Source organism: Mobula hypostoma, chromosome 5 (genome assembly GCF_963921235.1).
Source record: "Mobula hypostoma chromosome 5, sMobHyp1.1, whole genome shotgun sequence".
NCBI lineage: Eukaryota > Metazoa > Chordata > Chondrichthyes > Myliobatiformes > Myliobatidae > Mobula > Mobula hypostoma.
The window spans coordinates 36,000,466-36,019,582 of record NC_086101.1 but is presented as its reverse complement, the minus strand read 5'-3'; the positions used below and the strand labels follow the sequence as shown (position 1 = coordinate 36,019,582).

The window sequence follows — 19,117 nt, the reverse complement described above, 5'->3', positions numbered from 1 at the left end:
AAGTACAGGTTTCCCCCGCCATCCGAAGGTAGAGCGTTCCTGTGAAACGGTTCGTAAGCCGAAACGTCGTAAAGTGAAGAAGCAATTACCGTTTACTTATATGGGAAAAATTTGTGAGCGTTCACAGACCCAAAAATAACCTACCAAATCATGCCAAATAACACATTAAACCTAAAATAACAGTAACATATAGTAAAAGCAGGAATAATATAATAAATACACAGCCTATATAAAGTAGAAATACTTCTCTACAACGATTGCCTGCACAGTTCTCCGTAGTGAAAATCTCACGCAAGCGCTCTCGGCAGAAAATCTCACACAAGTGCTGTTGGCATAAATGCACTCTCCAGTAACCTTTAAACTATGAAGCTGCCAAATCTACCAAATAACACGTAAAAATACACAGCCTATATAGAAACATAGAAAATAGGTGCAGGAGTAGGCCATTCGGCCCTTCGAGCCTGCACCGCCATTTATTATGATCATGGCTGATCATCCAACTCAGAATCCCGCCCCAGCCTTCCCTCCATACCCCCTGACCCCCGTAGCCACAAGGGCCATATCTAACTCCCTCTTAAACATAGCCAATGAACTGGCCTCAACAGTTTCCTGTGGCAGAGAATTCCACAGATTCACCACTCTCTGTGTGAAGAAGTTTTTCCTAATCTCGGTCCTAAAAGGTTTCCCCTCTATCCTCAAACTGTGACCCCTCGTTCTGGACTTCCCCAACATCGGGAACAATCTTCCTGCATCTAGCCTGTCCAATCCCTTTAGGATCTTATACGTTTCAATCAGATCCCCCGTCAATCTTCTAAATTCCAACGAGTACAAGCCCAATTCATCCAGTCTTTCTTCATTTGAAAGTCCTGCCATCCCAGGAATCAATCTGGTGAACCTTCTTTGTACTCCCTCTATGGCAAAGATGTCTTTCCTCAGATTAGGGGACCAAAACTGCACACAATACTCCAGGTGTGGTCTCACCAAGGCCTTGTACAACTGCAGTAGTACCTCCCTGCTCCTGTACTCGAATCCTCTCGCTATAAATGCCAGTATACCATTCGCCTTTAATTAATTACGTGCTAGCATCGCCTCTGATCTGGGCCAACAATTACATGCTAGGCGGCACCAAATTAATTAGCATGTTTATTTCGGCTTTCTTCTTAAAAATGTGCTGTGTGCCTCCCGGCTACCGCTGCGTTCTTCGCGAATCGGTACAGTATCTGTCCGGGGCCCGGGTACTGGGGTGGTGGGACATGGGGGTGACATCTCATCATTGATCAGGGCAGACAGCTCATCTTCTCCTATGACTGCCCACCTCGATGTCGAAGATCGAGGTTCGTCGTCTGCTGTGGCTGATGTGGAAGGCTTGCTTGACTGCTGAGCCTCACACATTTTTCTATCATACAGTTGTTTGTAAGCACTCAAACCATCCTGCAAATATTCCCTAAATCTACGTACCCTTTCAAAATTAAAGTCATACTTTATCATTGCAGCGAAAATCTCACGCAGTTGCTTCACTTTCTGCATTCGGTTTTGATTGTTATCCTTTCCTCTTCCAATTGCATCAGCTCTTCATCTATCAGTTCTTGGTCATGGGATGCCAAAGCCCATCATCTTCGTCAGCTTCCACAAGCCAAACTCACTTTGTCCTTGCTTCGTTCACCACGATCGAAACGCTTAATTATGTCTAGTTTTACACAAAGTGTAACACCCTTACTCTTTCAGGCTTTTCCGACACCTTAGAACTCATCTTGCTAATGGCTGCTCAATGCAACGTGTTAAAGCAATGCCGTTCCGAATCCGGGGCAGAGCAGCTGTTCGGGGCGTGCGCCGCCTTTTATCGCGCGCTGATTTTTTCGCGCACTGATTTTTTAATGGCGCGCTGCCTTTCTTTGTAACAGTGAAAACACCTTCTGAAAGCGAAAACAGGGTACTAATGTAGGTCTTTCATAACAGTGAGGTTTCGTAAAGCGAACGTTCGAAAAGCGGGGGACACCTGTATCCTGACTGGTTGCATCACCGCCCGGTTTGACAATTCCAATGCAAAGGAACACAAGTGGCCATACAGAGTAGTGGGCAAAGCTCTCCCCACCATTGACAGTATCTATCCTCAAGGATTCCCACCATCCAGTTCTTGGTTCCCTGTTTTTGGTGATATTGTCAGGCAGGAGGTACACAAGCCTAAAGACTTACCAGGTTCAGGAATAGCCACTTTCCTTCAAACAACAGGTTCTTGAACCATCCTGCATAACCCTAATTCCTCCTCAGCAGCAGAACACTACAGACCAACTCTGTTTTTCCCTTTCTCTTCACTGTCTTACAGTATATAAATTATATATATTTTATATACCATGTGTTGTGTGAACTTACATGCCTTAATACTACTGCAACATAGTTTTTCATTATACCTGTACCTCATTGTATTTGTGCACGTGACAATAATTGGGGTGGCACAATAGCGTAGTGGTGAGCATAAGGCGATTACAGCGCCAGCGATCAGCGTTCAATTTTCACCACTGTCTGTAAGGACTTTGTACACTCTCCCTGTGACTGTGTGTGTTTCCTTTGGGTGGTACCACATTCCAAAGGTGTACAGGTTAGTAGGTCACATGGGTTAATTGGGCAGTGTGTGCTTGAAGGGTCTGTACTGTGCTGTATCTCTAAATAAAATAAAATAAACCCAATTTGATAATCAGCGGGCATAAATTGAAGCCAATTGACCAACAAAGCAGAGGACAGATTCAGTTCCCTTAGGCAACAAATTCTCGCAATCCAGAATGTGCTCCATGACAGGGTGTAAATACAGGCACAACAGATACTTTCACAAGGCATCCATGGAATATTGAAATAGTCATTCCACCTCTTAGTTTAATAATCAAAGCCGCCTGACATGTATCTACTGTCTTGACTGAGGTTGTACTTGTGGTCGGTGCACTCCGGGTTTACACAACAATCAGATTTATGGGGAGTGGTAGAAAACAAAAGAAGGCAAACCAGCGGCAAATGTAATCCTCGGAGGCTGGGGTAAAATTGGGTCCAATTTAGAAACATTCGAAACATTGCACATGTTTACCATTCTCGAAGCTGATCAAACAGCTTATGGGAATTGAATACAGTCATATTATTATTTCTTTTTATTTAGAGATACAGCATGGTATCTCCCAACTTCTTGTAATGCCAAATCATGTCCATGTGACCAATGAGCCCGTACATCTTTAGAACGTGAAAGAAAATCAGAGACCCAGAGGAAACCCAAGCGATCATGGGAAGAATGTACAAATTCTTTACAGACAATGGTAGGAATTGAATCTGGGTCTCAGGTGCTGTAACAGCATTACACTAACCACTATGCTACTGTGCTACAATTAATATTGTAACATGTATCGATACACAGTGAAAAGCTCCAGCTTTGCATGCTATTCAGACAGATTAAACCGTATACAATTACATTGAGGTATTAAAAGGAAACCTGGAAGCTGGTGTAGTTTTGTACAGTCATGCTCAAATTCCAGATGACTTATCTATAATGTAATCTAACCAACAGATCCTGACAGTGACAGATAAACAGCACCCCTCCGAGCAACTGCCAATAATACAGATTACCGTAGATACAGGGTGCATTCTGGAACATCTGTTGACACTGTCTTGCATAGATTATTAGATATCAAATCTTTAAGCTTTAAAACTCGAAACAGTGCGTCTTTCCTTGGTTGAAGAGCTTACACTGTATCTGACAGGGACATAGAGTCAGGAGGAGATACAGCACAAGAAAAGACCATTCGGCCCATCGCGTCTGCACCAACCATCAGCCACTCATTTACATAAATATTACATTAATCCCTATTTTTTATTCTACTATTTTCAATAAATTCCCCCAGATTCTACCATTCACCTGCACACTGGGGCCAGTCTATAGAGGTCCCCTGATCTGCATATCTTGGGATGTGGGAGGACCCTGGATGTGCCAGGGTCTGGGATGTTTCAGATTACGTCCAAGATATCCTACAATGGGAGGGAGAACAGCCAGAGGTTGTGGTACATATTGGTACCAATGGCATAGGTAGGAAAAGGGAAGAGGTCCTGAAAAAAGACTACAGGGAGTTAGGAAGGAAGTTGAGAAGCAGGTCCGCAAAGGTAGTAATCTTGGGGTTACTACCTGTGCCACGCGACAGTGAGAATAGGAATAGAATGAGGTGGAGGATAAATGTGTGGCTGAGGGATTGGAGCAGGGGGCAGGGATTCAGATTTCTGGATCATTGGGACCTCTTTTGGGGCAGGAGTGACCTGTACAAAAAGGACGGGTTGCACTTGAATCCCAGGGGAACCAATATCCTGGCAGAGAGGTTTGCTAAGGCTACAGGGGAGAGTTTAAACTAGAATTGTTGGGGGATGGGAACTGAACTGAAGAGACTGGGGAAGAGGAGGTTGGCTCACAAATAGAGAAAGCTTGTGGACAGTGCGAGATGGAGGATAGGCAGGTGATAGTGAAGGGACGCGCTCAGACGGAAGGTTTGAGATGCGCCTATTTTAACGCAAGAAATGTTGTGAACAGAGCGGATGAGCTTAGAGCGTGGATCAGAACTTGGAGATATGATGTAGTGGCCATTACAGAGACTTGGATGGCACCGGGACAGGAGTGGTTACTTCAAGTGCCGGCTTTTAGATGTTTCAGAAAGGACAGGGAGGGAGGCAAAAGAGGTGGGGGCATGGCACTGTTGATCAGAGATAGTGTCACGGCTGCAGAAAAGGTGGACGCCATGGAAGGGTTGTCTACAGAGTCTCTGTGGCTGGAGGTTAGGAACAGGAACGGGTCAATAACTTTACTGTCTGTTTTTTATAGGCCACCCAATAGTAACAGGGATATCGAGGAGCAGATAGGGAAACAGATCCTGGAAAGGTGTAATAATAAGAGGTGTCGTGATCGGAGATTTTAATTTCCCAAATATCGATTGGCATCTCCCCAGAGCAAGGGGTTTAGATCGGGTGGAGTTTGTTAGGTGTGTTCAGGAAGGTTTCTTTACACAATATGTAGATAAACCTACAAGAGGAGAGTCTGTACTTGATCTGGTATTGGGAAATGAACCTGGTCAGGTGTCAGATCTCTCAGTGGGAGAGCATTTTGGAGATAGTGATCATAATTCTATCTCCTTTACAATAGCATTGGAGAGAGATAGGAACAGACAAGTTAGAAAAGTGTTTAATTGGAGTAAGGAGAATTATGAGGCTATCAGGCAGGAAACTGGAAGCTTAAATTGGAAACAGATGTTCTCAGGGAAAAGTACGGAAGAAATGTGGCAAATGTTCAGGGGATATGTGTGAGGAGTTCTGCATAGGTATGTTCCAATGAGACAGGGAAGTTATGGTAGGGTACAGGAACCGTGGTGTACAAAGGCTGTAATAATTCTAGTCAAGAAGAAAAGAAAAGCTTACAAAAGGTTCAGTGAGCTAGGTAATGTTAGAGATCTAGAAGATTATAAGGCTAATAGGAAGGAGCTTAAGAAGGAAATTAGGAAAGCCAGAAGGGGCCATGAGAGGGCCTTGGCGGGCAGGATTAGGGAAAACTCCAAGGCATTCTACAAGTATGTGAAGAGCAAGAAGATAAGACGTGAAAGAATAGGACCTCAAGTGTGACAGTGGGAAAGTATGTATGGAACCAGAGGAAATAGCAGAGGTACTTAATGAATACTTTCCTTCAGTATTCAGTATGGAAAAGGATCTTGGTGATTGTAGTGATGACTTGCAGCAGACTGAAAAGCTTGAGAAATGTAGATATTAAGAAAGAGGATGTGCTGGAGCTTTTGGAAAGCATCAAGTTGGATAAGATGCCAGGACTCGATGAGATGTACCCCAGGCTACTGTGAAAGGCGAGGGAGGAGATTGCTGAGCCTCTGGCGATGATCTTTGCATCATCAATGGGGACGAGAGAGGTTCCGGAGGATGGGACGGTTGCGGATGTTGTTCCTTTATTCAAGAAAGGGAGTAGAGATAGCCCAGGAAAATATAGACCAGTGAGTCTTACTTCAGTGGTTGGCAAGTTGATGGAAAAGATCCTGAGAGGCAGGATTTATGAATATTTGGAGAGGTATAATATAATTAGGAATAGTCAGCATGGCTTTGTCAAGGGCAGGTCGTGCCTTACAAGCCTGATTGAATTTTTTGAGAATGTGACTAAACACATTGATGAAGGAAGAGCAGTAGATGTAGTGTATATGGATTTCAGCAAGGCATTTGATAAGGTACCCCATGCAAGGCTTATTGCGAAAGTAAGGAGGCATGGGATCCAAGGGGACATTGCTTTGTGGATCCAGAACTGGCTTGCCCACAGAAGGCAAAGAGTGGTTGTAGACGGGTCATATTCTGCATGGAGGTCGGTGACCAGTGGTGTCCCTCAGGGACCTGTTCTGGAACCCTTACTCTTTGTGATTTTTATAAATGACCTGGATGAGGAAGTGGAGGGATGGGTTAGTAAGTTTGCTGATGACAAAGGTCGGAGGTGTTGTGGATAGTGTGGAGGGCTGTCAGAGGTTACAGCGGGACATTGATAGGATGCAAAACTGGGCTGAGAAGTGGCAGATGGAGTTCAACCCAGATAAGTGTGAAGTGGTTCATTTTGGTAGGTCAAATATGATGGCAGAATATAGTATTAATGGTAAGACTCTTGGCAGCGTGGAGGATCAAAGGGCTGTTGGGGTCCAAGTCCATAGGACGCTCAAATCAGCTTCGCAGGTTGACTCTGTGGTTAAGAAGGCGTACGGTGTATTGGCCTTCATCAATCGTGGAATTGAATTTAGGAGCCGAGAGGTAATGTTGCAGCTGTATAGGACCCTGGTCAGACCCCACTTGGAGTACTGTGCTCAGATCGGGTCACCTCACTATAGGAAGGATATCGAAACTATAGAAAGAGTGCGGAGGAGATTTACAAAGATGTTGCCTGAATTGGGGAGCATGCCTTATGAGAATAGGTTGAGTGAACTCAGCCTTTTCTCCTTGGAGCGACGGAGGAGGAGAGGTGACCTGATAGATGTGTCTAAGATGATGATTGGCATTGATCGTGTGGATAGTCAGAGGCTTTTTCCCAGGGCTGAAATGGTTGCCACAAGAGGACACAGGTTTAAGGTGCTGGGGTGTAGGTACAGAGGAGATGTCAGGGGTAAGTTTTTTTACTCGAAGAGTGGTGAGTGCGTGGAATGGGCTGCCGGCAACGGTGGTGGAGGCGGATACGATAGGGTCTTTTATGATACTTTTGGATAGGTACATGGAGCTTAGAAAAACAGAGGGCAATGGGTAACCCTAGTAAATTCTAAGGTAGGGATATGTTTGGCACAACTTTGTGGGCCAAAGGGTCTGTATTGTGCTGTAGGTTTTCTATGTTTCTTTGAAGCCAGGGGAAACCATACAGTCACAGGGAGAACATGCAGATTCCACACTGAGAGCGCCGAGGTCAGGACTGAACCCGGATCGCTGACATCGTGAGGTGTGGCTTTACCAGCTGCACCACTGGGTCACCTTGAACTTTGTTTAATACTTACCTGACTCTTGAACGGACTCTCGTTCACTAAAAAAATGAACACTTGACCTCTCTACATTGTTGTGACCCTTGCACTTTACCTATCTACCTGCACTGCACCTTCTCAGTAACTGCATCATTGCATTCTCTATTCTGTTTTTCTTTTTACTACCTTGACGTACTTACGTTCAGAATGCTTGTAGGTAAAATTTTTGGCCTGGAATGGTCTCGATCAAGATAGCAACAAAAGCATCAACGCAGAGCTAATGGGCAAGAACAAGTTCGTGAAGAAGTTGTCCTTTTCCCATTATCAAATGTGTGTGGAAATATCACTGTATGCCACTCCAACTGTGTTTCTGTTGGGCTTCATTGGAAATGAATTTCAGAAGAAAATATAGCTGGCAGCTGATACTCTCACACCCATAGTACCTATGGCTCGAAGGTGGATTCCTTCCCAATGTTCAGTTTTCTCTGGTGATCTATCACTCTTCCCACAAAACAAATAATGGGCTGCAATTTTATTTCCAATGATACTCATTTTAACATATACACTGCAAACAAAATAATCTTAAACTAGGCTGCCTTACATAAAATAAATGGTCTCACACCAGTTACCTGTGTTATCGAGCAGAATGATCATGTTGTTCCAAGCCAAACCATGGTTAGGTTTGAGAAGTGTCGCATTCTGCCATGCACTGAGAGCATCTGCATTCCGATGAAGGTCTGCATACTAAAAGCAAAGGAAAGAGCTGAAGTATCTAAATTAAGAGATTTCAGAGCAGTAAGTCCTTCTGCACAACATTAACGGACATTTGTATCTCCCCGCTGGATCTTGGAGTGCATTTCATGGGTTATTATCTCGTACGTGTCAGAGACCAAGTGAAGGGACCAATGATACGTAATGCCCTAGTTAAGATTTCTACTGCTATGCTGTGAGGTATTTTATTTTAGCAGTTTTCTGTAAAAGCACTGTGGTCCTGCCGGAAAAGGTGGTTTGGCCACATTGTCCAATTGTCAGCCAATCAGGAGTGGGATGGCATGGAACATTCTTGAGAGCCGGGCAGGAAGAGTTTTCTGAAGGACAGTAGTCTGGTTTGGGGTCTTTTGGCGGGAGGTGCAGGGAGAAGACGACCAGGAAAGACACCTGGACGATCCCATTTGAAGGGGAGACACTATTGTAAGGAGCACTTCACAAGGCTGAAGATTCCAAAAAGGGAAGTTCTACCTGTGGTTGGTGAAGAGAATTCAACACCGTGAGTAAAGCTACTCCCAGCTACTACAGAAATTAGCTCCCACATTTATGTGCACATTTAGGCTGGTTTATCTGTAATGGGCCCTTTTATTTTTTTCTTTCTCTGTTAACTGTTTGATAAAGTTGAAAATTGATAAATATACTTTCTTTATAATGTTATGCTGGTGTATGATCTGTCATTTCTGGACTTGAATTGGAACATCCCAACATTCCTGTTTGGTTCAACACCAAATACTGACCGTAGACATGTATTGGTTCTGAAAGGCGGTCTTCTCACTGCTGAGTCACAGGGCTGTTAGCAGAGTCAGTTAACAAGCCAGGTTGGTGTATGAGGCCCAGTGAGAGGGATGCAGATATATTACTCACCCAAGGGAAGGAGATCTCTCAGCCAAGCACATTGAGAACGGGAACATACAGTAAGGGCAAGGGATTCCACAGACGCTGGAAATCTTCAACAACACACACAAAATGCTGGAGGAACTCAGCTAGTCAGGCAGCATATATGAACAGGAATAAACAGTCTACATTTCGGACCAATCCCGATGAAGGGTCCCGGCCCAAAACATCGACTGTTTATTCCCCTCCATATTGAAGCATCGAAGCGAGGACAGAGAGTGCCGCTGCCTACCATTTGATCGGTTGCTCTGTGTCGGAGAGAGGAGAGCCTGTCGCTGCTCCCACAGTGTGTTGTCCAGGTTTTTTCTGAGCGTTGGATGTGAATTTGAACTATAGACTCTTTTTTCAGTCTTATAGTTTTTATATTCTATGTTTTATCACCTGATCTTCTTGGTTTTTTTTGTATGGGGAGGGAAATTGGTGGGGGGGGGGGTCAATGTGCCTGATCCGTTCTGTTCGGGGTTTTTTGTGCAGGAGGAGGGATTTGGGGGGTGGTCGATATGCCTGATCTGTTTTGTTCTTTTTTTTTGGGAGGAGGGATTGGGGGGGGCAAACAATGTGCTTGACCCATTTTGTTTGTTTTTGTGCGGGAGGAGGTCGATGTGTCTGATCCATTTTGTTCGGGTTTTTTTTTGCAGGGAGATTCCCAGAATTCCTGGTTGGATTTATTAGCAACTGTCTAATATTGATGACCCCTTAGGTTCTGGTCTCCTCTATAAGTAGAAAAGTCTTGTCACGAATGACATCAGTTTCACACAAATAGTCCATGTTAAGATTTTTTTGAAAATTAGATACACTGAGCCCAGTCTCCACACAGACTTACCAGGCGTCCGAGATTGTAGTAACAGTCTGGATATCTTTTTCTGTATTTTATTGCTGTCCAGTAACTTTTCTCAGCCTCTTCAAACTTTTTCAAACTGTTTTGTACAATTCCCAGATTCATCCATGCAGCAGCAAAATCAGGCCTGTACATCAGAAACCAAAGGTGAAAACCTCAGGCTTTTCAAGTATGATACGAACAGAATATCATACAGAAAATGCATCCCAAAAAGAGGGCTTTTGGCCATTATGCTGCATTCATTCATTCACTCTCTCTCTCTCACTCACTCAGGCTTCAAATGAAAAGGAAGTCTTCCATTGTCAGAAAATGATGAATAAAAAAGGAAAAATCAAGTTCTGGAGCATTGTGAGGTAATTGGGTTGATGTTCATTGTCTTATGGAAGGTTTGAGATATGTAAATATGATAAGGAAACATTGGCAGAATTGTAATGCCCATTAGTGATCTGTTCTTCTTAAATGAAATCAGAAACAAGCTAAAACCTACTGAATGGCCACGGCACTAGAGAGCAACTTCTCAGCTTCATGAAGCTCCTTCCTTTCTTTCAAGATGTTTCCCAGATTGTTCATAGCATGAACGTACGTTGGATGGAGCCTATGGGAAATAAGGACTTTTGTCATTTCTAAAGATCAGCTTTACTTGTCATATGCACATCAAAGCATCGAAATATTCAGTGAAATGCATCTTGTTCATCAAATCAAATCATCCCAAGGATTGTGTTGGGCAAGTGTTGCTTCAACCATTGGAAGGTGGGACAAACCAAAGCGACCAGAGGAAACCCACACGGTTACAGAGAGAACATACAAACTCCTTAAAGGCAGAGGCAGGAATTGAACCCTGATGGCGATCATTGGCACTGTCAAGTGATTTGCTACTTGCTATGATATCGTGCCACCCCATGTTATGGCTCTAACATAACTATAAAGAGAAAGTTGTGTCCAGTTAAAAAGGACTCTGCAAACTAATTAATTTAGGAGTAGCAATACCTCACAGCTTCTCTGTAGTACAGAATTGCAGACTCTTCTTTTCCTCGGTCAGCTAAGTTCTTGCCAACATTGTAGTGCACCTGTAGTCAAACAGAAAGCTGGCTATTGATGGTTCAGTGTAAATGTTACAGCAATGCCAGGCCTGGTGCACACATGATATACTGAAAGCAGTATGCTGTCAGTACTGCCATCTTGCCTCTGCTCACTCACACCATGCTGGGAGGAGGGAGGGAAAATTATCAATGCCAGATTCTCTGGTATACAGATCTTTTAACTATGGCAGGTACAGATCTTCAACTCTAGTTAAGGTCAGTGCTACTTGCAAACAGTATGTCTATAATCCCACGAGAGTGATCCCACTGTGCACTGTATGCCAACTTACAGAATTGTACCAGCTGCAGCATCTACACCCAACACTCCATTCGAGGAAGTGAGCTTTGTGCACTTAGTCTGTCCTCTAAATGGATGACATCTCCTGCTAGATGTTCCAGATCAGGTGAGCAGGACTGCGACAGAAATGTCAGATATGTGCACCACAATGAGTTAATCAACTCCACCTCCTCTACGTTTAAGAGACTGCAGCGCTGTGCCCAAAATGGAGGGGGTGAGCCATGTTTCCATGAAGCAAAGTAGATAGCAGACACCTAATGTCCCTCAGGTAGTGCAATCTTACTCTGAGGTCTTTAATTTTATTCTTCAGAGACTGTACGTTCAACAGCAGAATAGCAGGGAGTTGGGGGGGGGGGGAAGAGGATATAAGGGTAATACGTTCCAATCTTACTTGCAGCCAAGCACACTTCCTACATTTTTTTTTCTTAAGGGGGAACTGCACTCGCAACCTGATTCTGCAGTCTGGGAACTACCGATTTTGAGAATTGACAGTTTTTTAAACATCTTAAGAAGATATTGCTTACTGAAGTGTCCATGGCAGTGACTGTGAGTTTCAGCTGTAGTAGTCCTAAATGGGAATACCTGATGATTCCCTTTGGAGATGCAAACAAACAGCTGCCACTTTCCAGCACCGTTTTGGAAAATTTGGAGCATTTTAGAATGGTACATGCTGTAGTCACAGTAGACCATCAGTACAAGTCAATGCTTAAGGTGGTGGATGGCTTCTTTGTCAGGAACGGGGTAGAGATGATCTACACTTATCGAACGTAGTGAAGAGTGTTCTGCCGCTCTTCTGACTGATAGCCAACGGAAAGATTTTGGTATGTTGTCCCAATTCGAGAGCTATGCAGAATTAGTTACACCATGTCAGACTTTTCTTCCATTAAAAAGGGGTAATCAATCAAAAACAATTATTTCAGATCATCTGCAATAGAGAGTAATTTTAATTATTTTTATAATGTATAAAATAGTTTATTGTATCAGATTTCCTTTAAATGTGTGCAATGTCTTACTTTGGCATTGAAGGGACACACTGATAAGGCACTTGTGAACAGAGCTTCCTCTGATCTCCAGTGACTGCTGCGTCGGATACATTGCATGACATTCAGCGTTACCAAGCCCAACAGAGCAGCAGAGAGAAGGCTCTAAAGAAAATCACAGAGCAAAAACTTTAATTGGCAATCTGTAATTACTGGTGCTGATAATCATGAATATCAGAGTAAAATAAATCAACGTCATCCCACCTTGATTCGCCTGCCTTTTCTTGATAGTACACACATGGCATACGACAAGAGGATGCAATAACCAGTGCTGGAGAGATAGATCACCCTCTCTGCAATCACAAACCCAACTCGGAAGAAAATGTTAGACGCTGGGAGGAAGGGGATGATCACAAGGGTAATCCCAGAGGCAAGAATTCTATAAACACATTGAAAGGCATCTGTTTTAAAATGTGCTTGAATTAAGAAAATAAATCTCAAATTAACATTCCAGTATTAATCTTTCCATCCACATTTAGAGACAACCTAAAAGATACAGGAAAGAAATTAACTGAAAATTGGTGCAGCCATCTCACAGAGAAATACTCTGTATATTCATTTCACCTGTGCATGCATGAATTTACGCATTTGACATTAAACTCGACTTTGAATTAGAAACACTCAAACCTCTTTAATAATTATTTTGCTTTCTCCGTACAAACCATCCTATCACATTAAAGTCACAGAACTTGCAAGGGGAGGTTAGGGTTAAGGAAATAAGTTGCTTCTAAAAGTTATCACCCAGGAGACAGACAACTCTTGTGACTCAAATTAAGCATACCAGTGAATGATGTGTCCTGCTGTCCTGACAGAAAAGTCCTAATACTTTGTGTCCAACAGATGTACAAGGCCCTAACCCATAAATCTATCTGAGTAGCATTCAGAACTATAATATTAACTGTCTTGTATTTATGACCTTACTATCATTCTGACAGTCAATAATAAGAAACTCACTCCCACAGGGAGTGGTGGAAACAAAGAGACATATCTCAGGGATCCCACCAGCGAGAGGGGAATAGAAAGTCAAGGTGACCGTGGGAGCTGGAGTAGAGTGGAAGGAGCCCTGAATGGGACATAAAGAGCCGATGGGCTGAATGGCCTTTTTCTATACAGTAGATTTCTCCTCATGTTAATGCCTTGCCACAATAAGTGCATCATTCACATTGATACTTTCTGGCCATTAATGTAATGAATTTTATTTGAGGTGGCTATTTCAATAATACAAAGGTTATCACTATTTTCAAAATTACGCTTTCCCTTCTCCAACCACGTGGATGCCATGTTCAAGAACGCTCACTAATACCTTTATTCCTCAGGAGGCTAAAGAAACATAGACTTCCCTGTTGACCCTCACCAATTCTTATGCATGTACCATAGGAAACATCCCATCTGGATACATCATGGCCTGATATTGCAACTGCTCTGATTGTGATTTCAAGAATCCGTGGAGTGTTGAGGATACATCATGGAATTCTTGCTGCCTTGCTAGCATAATCAAAGACCCCATTTCATTCTCTCTTATCCCTTTTCCCATCGGGCAGATTTAAAGAAAGCCTGAAAGCGCATACCAGCCTCCAGGGAAAAACAAAACTTCAACACTCCTGTTTTAACTGACTGGCCCACATCTTCTTTACCTTTATAGAAGCCACACTACCCAGCAAATTTCAACCCTAGCCTAATCACAGGACCATTTACAATGACGAATTAACCTCCTAACCAGTATGTTGTTGGACTCTGGGAGGAAACCAGAGCACCTGGAGAAGATACACGCATTCCTGGGGAGGAAAGTACCAACACCTTACAGACAGTGTTGGATTTGAACTCTGGCACCCGAGCTTTAATAGCGTTGCCTTAACTGCTATGTTACCACGGCATCCTAAACTTGTTACTTTAGTTCACTTTTCATGTCAGGAACACAATGAGGCAGCAACTTCAGAAATTCATTTGTAGGTTTAGTACTAAGTATGAACACAGATCTTTCTCCCCAGATAACCTTATGATAGCATGCAAAGAAATATACTTCATATGCAGCTGGCAAAGGTGAAGGTCTATAAAAGCAAATTTACCTTCTTTCATCTGGGCTTCTGGAGAATAAACTTTGCCAGATGATTCCAATAAGGAAGGACCAAAGAGCAAGAAGGGCAAGAATTCTAAATTCGCTGAATGATTTAATCAGGGGTAAACAGCCCATCGACCAATCAAAGCACAGCCACCAGGGACACACGAGTAGCCATGCATTCAGAGAGTAATAGTAATTATAATTAATAGTCTGTTAAATAAAATAAACAAACCCAACATTAGTTTTTTTAAAAAATAGAAAACCATGCTGCTAAAATACTGGATTTACATCATGAGAACTGGACAACTGCACACAGTTGGTTAGACCGTACCTGGAACACTGTGCGCATATCTGAGCATCAGCCCTAGGAAGGGTATGTTGGAAGGAGAGCAGTGTGGTGTCTGGACTCAAAGAACTAAGTAACAAGGAGAGTTCAGATGAACTGGGGATGCACTCCTTAGAATTTATGGATACTGAATAACTTAATCATAGTTCTCAAGATATCCACAAGGAAACATAGAGATGAACCACACCCCCATAATTGGGGAAGTCTAGGATGAAAGTAGAGCCAGGCATTTCAAAAGAAGGGTACGAAACCATTTTCCACATGGGGAGTCATAAACACAGGAGGTTTTTCATATGCTAGAAATCCAGAACATCCAGTCCTGATGAAGGGTCTCGAACCAAAACATCAATGGTTATTCTTTTCCACAGATGCTGCCTGGCCTGCTGAGTTCCTCCGGCATCTTGTGTGTGTGTGTGTTGCACTATACAGAGAATGGAGGCGTTTTGGACTCTCTTCTACAAACATACTTTTAAGTTAATTGTTCGTTATTAGTACAGGACTGAGACATTCGAAATCCTGAAGATTGAGAGGGATTTGAGGCAAAGGCAGATGCAGTAAGTGCTCATTACTTGTGAGGGTAGTGGGGACAGAGATTTTGTGGTTAACAAAGAAACATGGTTTCACACCACCTCTGGCAATGGCACTAAGGGTGCACTGAAATACGGGACCAAACCCTCCATGGATATAAACTTAAGTTTCATTGAGGAGCAGGAGAAGATGGCGACGCGATGCAGCGCGCAGCGGCCACTCCGGTGAATGATATCTGTTATCTATCAAGTAGGGTGCCGTGCACAATCCTGATTTGATGGAGACGGACATGAGAGCATGGAGGAACATCTGGAGAAACTTCTGAAATGCCTGCTTCGCTGCCGCTGTTATTGTGTCATCCAGAATCTCCGGAGGGGAAGGCTGAGTCCTCGGCTTTGCTTGTTGCTCAGCGGCCGGGGCGGGGTCGAAGTGCTCGGCAGAGGATGGTGCTCGGGAGGCTGTATCAGAGGGGCTGGTCGGAGGCTCTAAATTTTTGGACGGACTCAGAGTCGGCTGTGGTCAGGTGCTTCCAATGCATCGGCAGTTGTCGGCGCCTGGAGGTTTATGGCAGGGAGAGTTTCTCCCTTTTGCTGGCTGCTATCGGGACTACCAGGAGTCGATCAGAACTTTGAGACTTTATTTTACCATGCCCATGGTCTGCTCTTTATCACATTACGGTATTGCTTTGCACTGCTGTAATTATATGTTATAATTATGTGGTTTTGTCAGTGTTAGTCTTTGGTTTGTCCTGTTTTTTCGTGATATCACTCCGCAGGAACGTTGTATCATTTCTTAATGCATGCACTTCTAAATGACAATAAACGAGGACTGAGTGTCCTCATAATCTAAAAAAAAGCTAGAGTTTCTGACCCTGGTTTAGACCATGTACCTGACCATTGCTCCTTACCCTCATTCTGGCCACAAACAGATCATTGATATTTCAGAACTTACCAACAAGGAACCATGGATTTAATCCAATTCATGGCAAAAAGGATCCCTGGGCAATACAGGTAAGAGCTCTAGAGGAACCATTTGCCAATGCTGCCAGTAAGACATGGCCATCCTTATGACTATACAGATCTGCCTATAGTAAGTCTGCAGATAATCAGAATCACAATTATTATCACTGTCTTGAAGTTTTATGTATTATGTGTGCCATTGCAAGAAGCTTCAAGGAGTGAGATTCTGTGATTTTGTTGCTAGCAGGTGTTGGAGCAGAAGAGCAATGGGCATTCAGTACTACAAATGAAGAGCTCACATAACAGTCTTTCAGCATGGGGGGGGGTGGCATTCGGCCCGCTATGTGTATTCTGGTTCTTTGAAAGAACTCTCTGGGTTGACTCCATATCTTTGCTCCTTTTTCAAACCCTTCGCAAATACTTCATTTTTAAGATGTCTAAATATCTTGAAAGCCATTCAATACATCATGTTTTTGAATGGTATAATCTCTTTTATAACAAAAATGTAACACTCCCTCATAGCAACTTTGCCAATTACCTTAAATTTGTGTTTTATGGTTAAGGAAACTCTGCCTGAGCATTCACCCTATCAAAACTATTTCATATTTTAAACTTCTCTTAACTATCTTCACATGAAGGAAAACAATTCCATCTTCCCCCACCCTCATTCATGGACACATTCCAGTTATAGTTCCTCTCTAGCTGCCCTAAGGACATGACCTCCTTCCAAGAGACCAGTGCCTAGAATGGACACAGTATTCCAGCTGAGCCTTAACCAGTTATGCATAATGCAATATTTCCAACACCTGAATGGAGAAATGAAAATCACATATGGAAGATTATTGCACACAGCGACTGGGAAACTTGATTCATTAAAATTCATAATACATAGGATAACATCTGGATAAAGACTTGAGAAAGAAAGCAACAGAAGGACATGAAGAGGATTGAGAAGAGGCTCATTTGGAGAATAATGTTCTGAAGATTTTATCTGTAGCATATATACAATCATGGCATAATTAAGATCTTAAAATGCAAAGACTTTCCTAGCTTTGGATTATAATAATGTGGATGGCTTCATTTTCAAAAGGAGTGTTGGAAGCTTACTCGCACGAGTGCACTGTCAGCAAACGAGGCTGGGTTATCGACCTCGGTGAATGCCGGGGGGCCAGTGCCCATGATCCTCCAACGACAGTATAGCAGCACGGCTCCACCCAATGACATCAGGAGAACGCGAGTAAAAAACCCTCTTATCCATGTTAGGTTTCTCTGAGAAGGAAATGGACAGAAAATGAAAAGAACTGGTGCAGGCAAACATTTCAAAACATTTTAAGAATGCTAAGTAACCATAATGATGTACCACATGACTTCTTCCAATTCTAGGGACACAACAGACAGCCTGCTGGAAGAACTTGGCAGCATTTGTGGGAGAAAAGGAATTGCCCAAAGTTTTGACCTGAATCATCAAAAAGTCCTTTCTTTCTGCAGACGATGCTTGACCTACTGAGTTCCTCCAGCAGATTGTTTGTTGCTCCAATTCTACTTTCCTGACAAGGGAAGGGTGCTGAAAGCAAGAGGGCATAGGTTTAAGATCAAAAGTAAGATACTTAAAAGCGACATCAGGGGTAGCTTCTTCACACAAAGGCTGATGTGGAATAGGAATAAGCTGACAGAAATAGTGGTTGAGGTGGGCATCTTAGCAATATTTAAGACATCCAGTCTAAGTACATATCAGAGAGCTATGGGCCAAAAGCAGGCAGATGAAATGAACTTGCTAGACAATACAGTCAGCATGGATAATCTGAACCAAAGGGCCTGTTTCATGTTGTACGGGTCAACAACGAAAGCAATGTACTCTAAATAAAATTACACAGAATGTACTGCACAGAAACAGGCGTTCAAATGCAATTAAGTTGCTCAGAATCTTCAGCACAACATGCTCCACATGAGCCCTCTCACAATCCTCATCACGTATTCCAACTATATCCTACAGTTCCTTCCTTTATCCAGCTCCTCTGCTCCATGCTGGTGTTTCAACAGAAACCTCCTCCCACTTTTCTTCCTCCTCGCCCCATCACCAACTCTCCCTCGCCTTTGTGCGTTTATCCAGCTTAATCTCAGACACAAGTGACTGTAGATGCTAGAATCTAGAACGACAATCTATTGGAGAAACTCAGTGGGTTGAGTAGCATCTGTGGAGGAAAATGGACAGTTGATTTTTTTGGGTCGAGACTTTTCATCCGGACTGAAAAAAAGGGAAGGTGGCCAGTCTAAAAAGGGTTGGCGGTAGGGTGAAGCAAGAGTGGATCCAGGTGAGGAGATGATATGCTGGGGAGGGGAGGGGGGAATTAAGGAGAATGGGAATGATGTCAGAAGCTGGGCGGTGACTGGTGAAAGTGACAAAGGGGCTGGAGAAGATGGAATTTGATAGGAGAGGAAGGTAAAGCATGGACGACAGAGAGATGGGGAAATGAACCAGTTGAAGGGGTGTGCTGACGATGGGCAGATGGAGCGGGTGAGGAACAGGAAAGTGTTACAATGATGGGGGCCAGTTGGATCAGGTGGAGAGAGAAAAGAGGGGCAAATGGAAAGAGAAAGAGCAGTTGCCAAAAGTTTAAGAATTTAATGTTGATGCCACCAGGTTGAGACCACCCAGGAGGAATATGGAGTGCTGATCCTCTAATTTCCCTAATTATTTCTTCTTTCCTAGAGTCTCTATTCATCCCTGAATCAACCAAAATCATGATAAAGGGAGATTATCTGTTGATTATCACACTGCTATTTGTGGGAACTTATTTTGTGTGAATTAGGAGCG

The 19,117-nt window shown here is 43.2% G+C and overlaps 1 protein-coding gene and 1 long non-coding RNA gene across 5 annotated transcripts in view; one reads left to right on the top strand and one right to left on the bottom strand.

Moving 5' to 3' along the window:
• tmtc4 (transmembrane O-mannosyltransferase targeting cadherins 4) overlaps positions 1–19,117 on the bottom strand; it is a 36,826-nt gene that overhangs the window by 10,076 nt on the left and 7,633 nt on the right. For 3 of the 4 annotated variants that reach the window (XM_063048377.1, XM_063048378.1, XM_063048381.1), the window contains 8 exons: positions 17,410–17,571; positions 14,477–14,679; positions 12,615–12,789; positions 12,384–12,515; positions 10,981–11,060; positions 10,481–10,588; positions 9,979–10,120; positions 8,123–8,237 (listed from right to left, as the gene is read on the bottom strand). In XM_063048377.1, coding sequence (XP_062904447.1) covers positions 8,123–8,237; positions 9,979–10,120; positions 10,481–10,588; positions 10,981–11,060; positions 12,384–12,515; positions 12,615–12,789; positions 14,477–14,679; positions 17,410–17,571 — 1,117 coding nt within the window. The remainder of the gene's footprint in view (positions 1–8,122; positions 8,238–9,978; positions 10,121–10,480; positions 10,589–10,980; positions 11,061–12,383; positions 12,516–12,614; positions 12,790–14,476; positions 14,680–17,409; positions 17,572–19,117) is intronic. The other variant, XM_063048380.1, reaches the window with a different exon arrangement.
• The window catches only part of LOC134346767 (uncharacterized), a 39,554-nt gene that overhangs the window by 20,170 nt on the left and 267 nt on the right, over positions 1–19,117 (top strand). Inside the window, exon 2 of the long non-coding RNA XR_010018018.1 lies at positions 10,267–10,346. This is a non-coding gene — a long non-coding RNA (uncharacterized LOC134346767). The remainder of the gene's footprint in view (positions 1–10,266; positions 10,347–19,117) is intronic.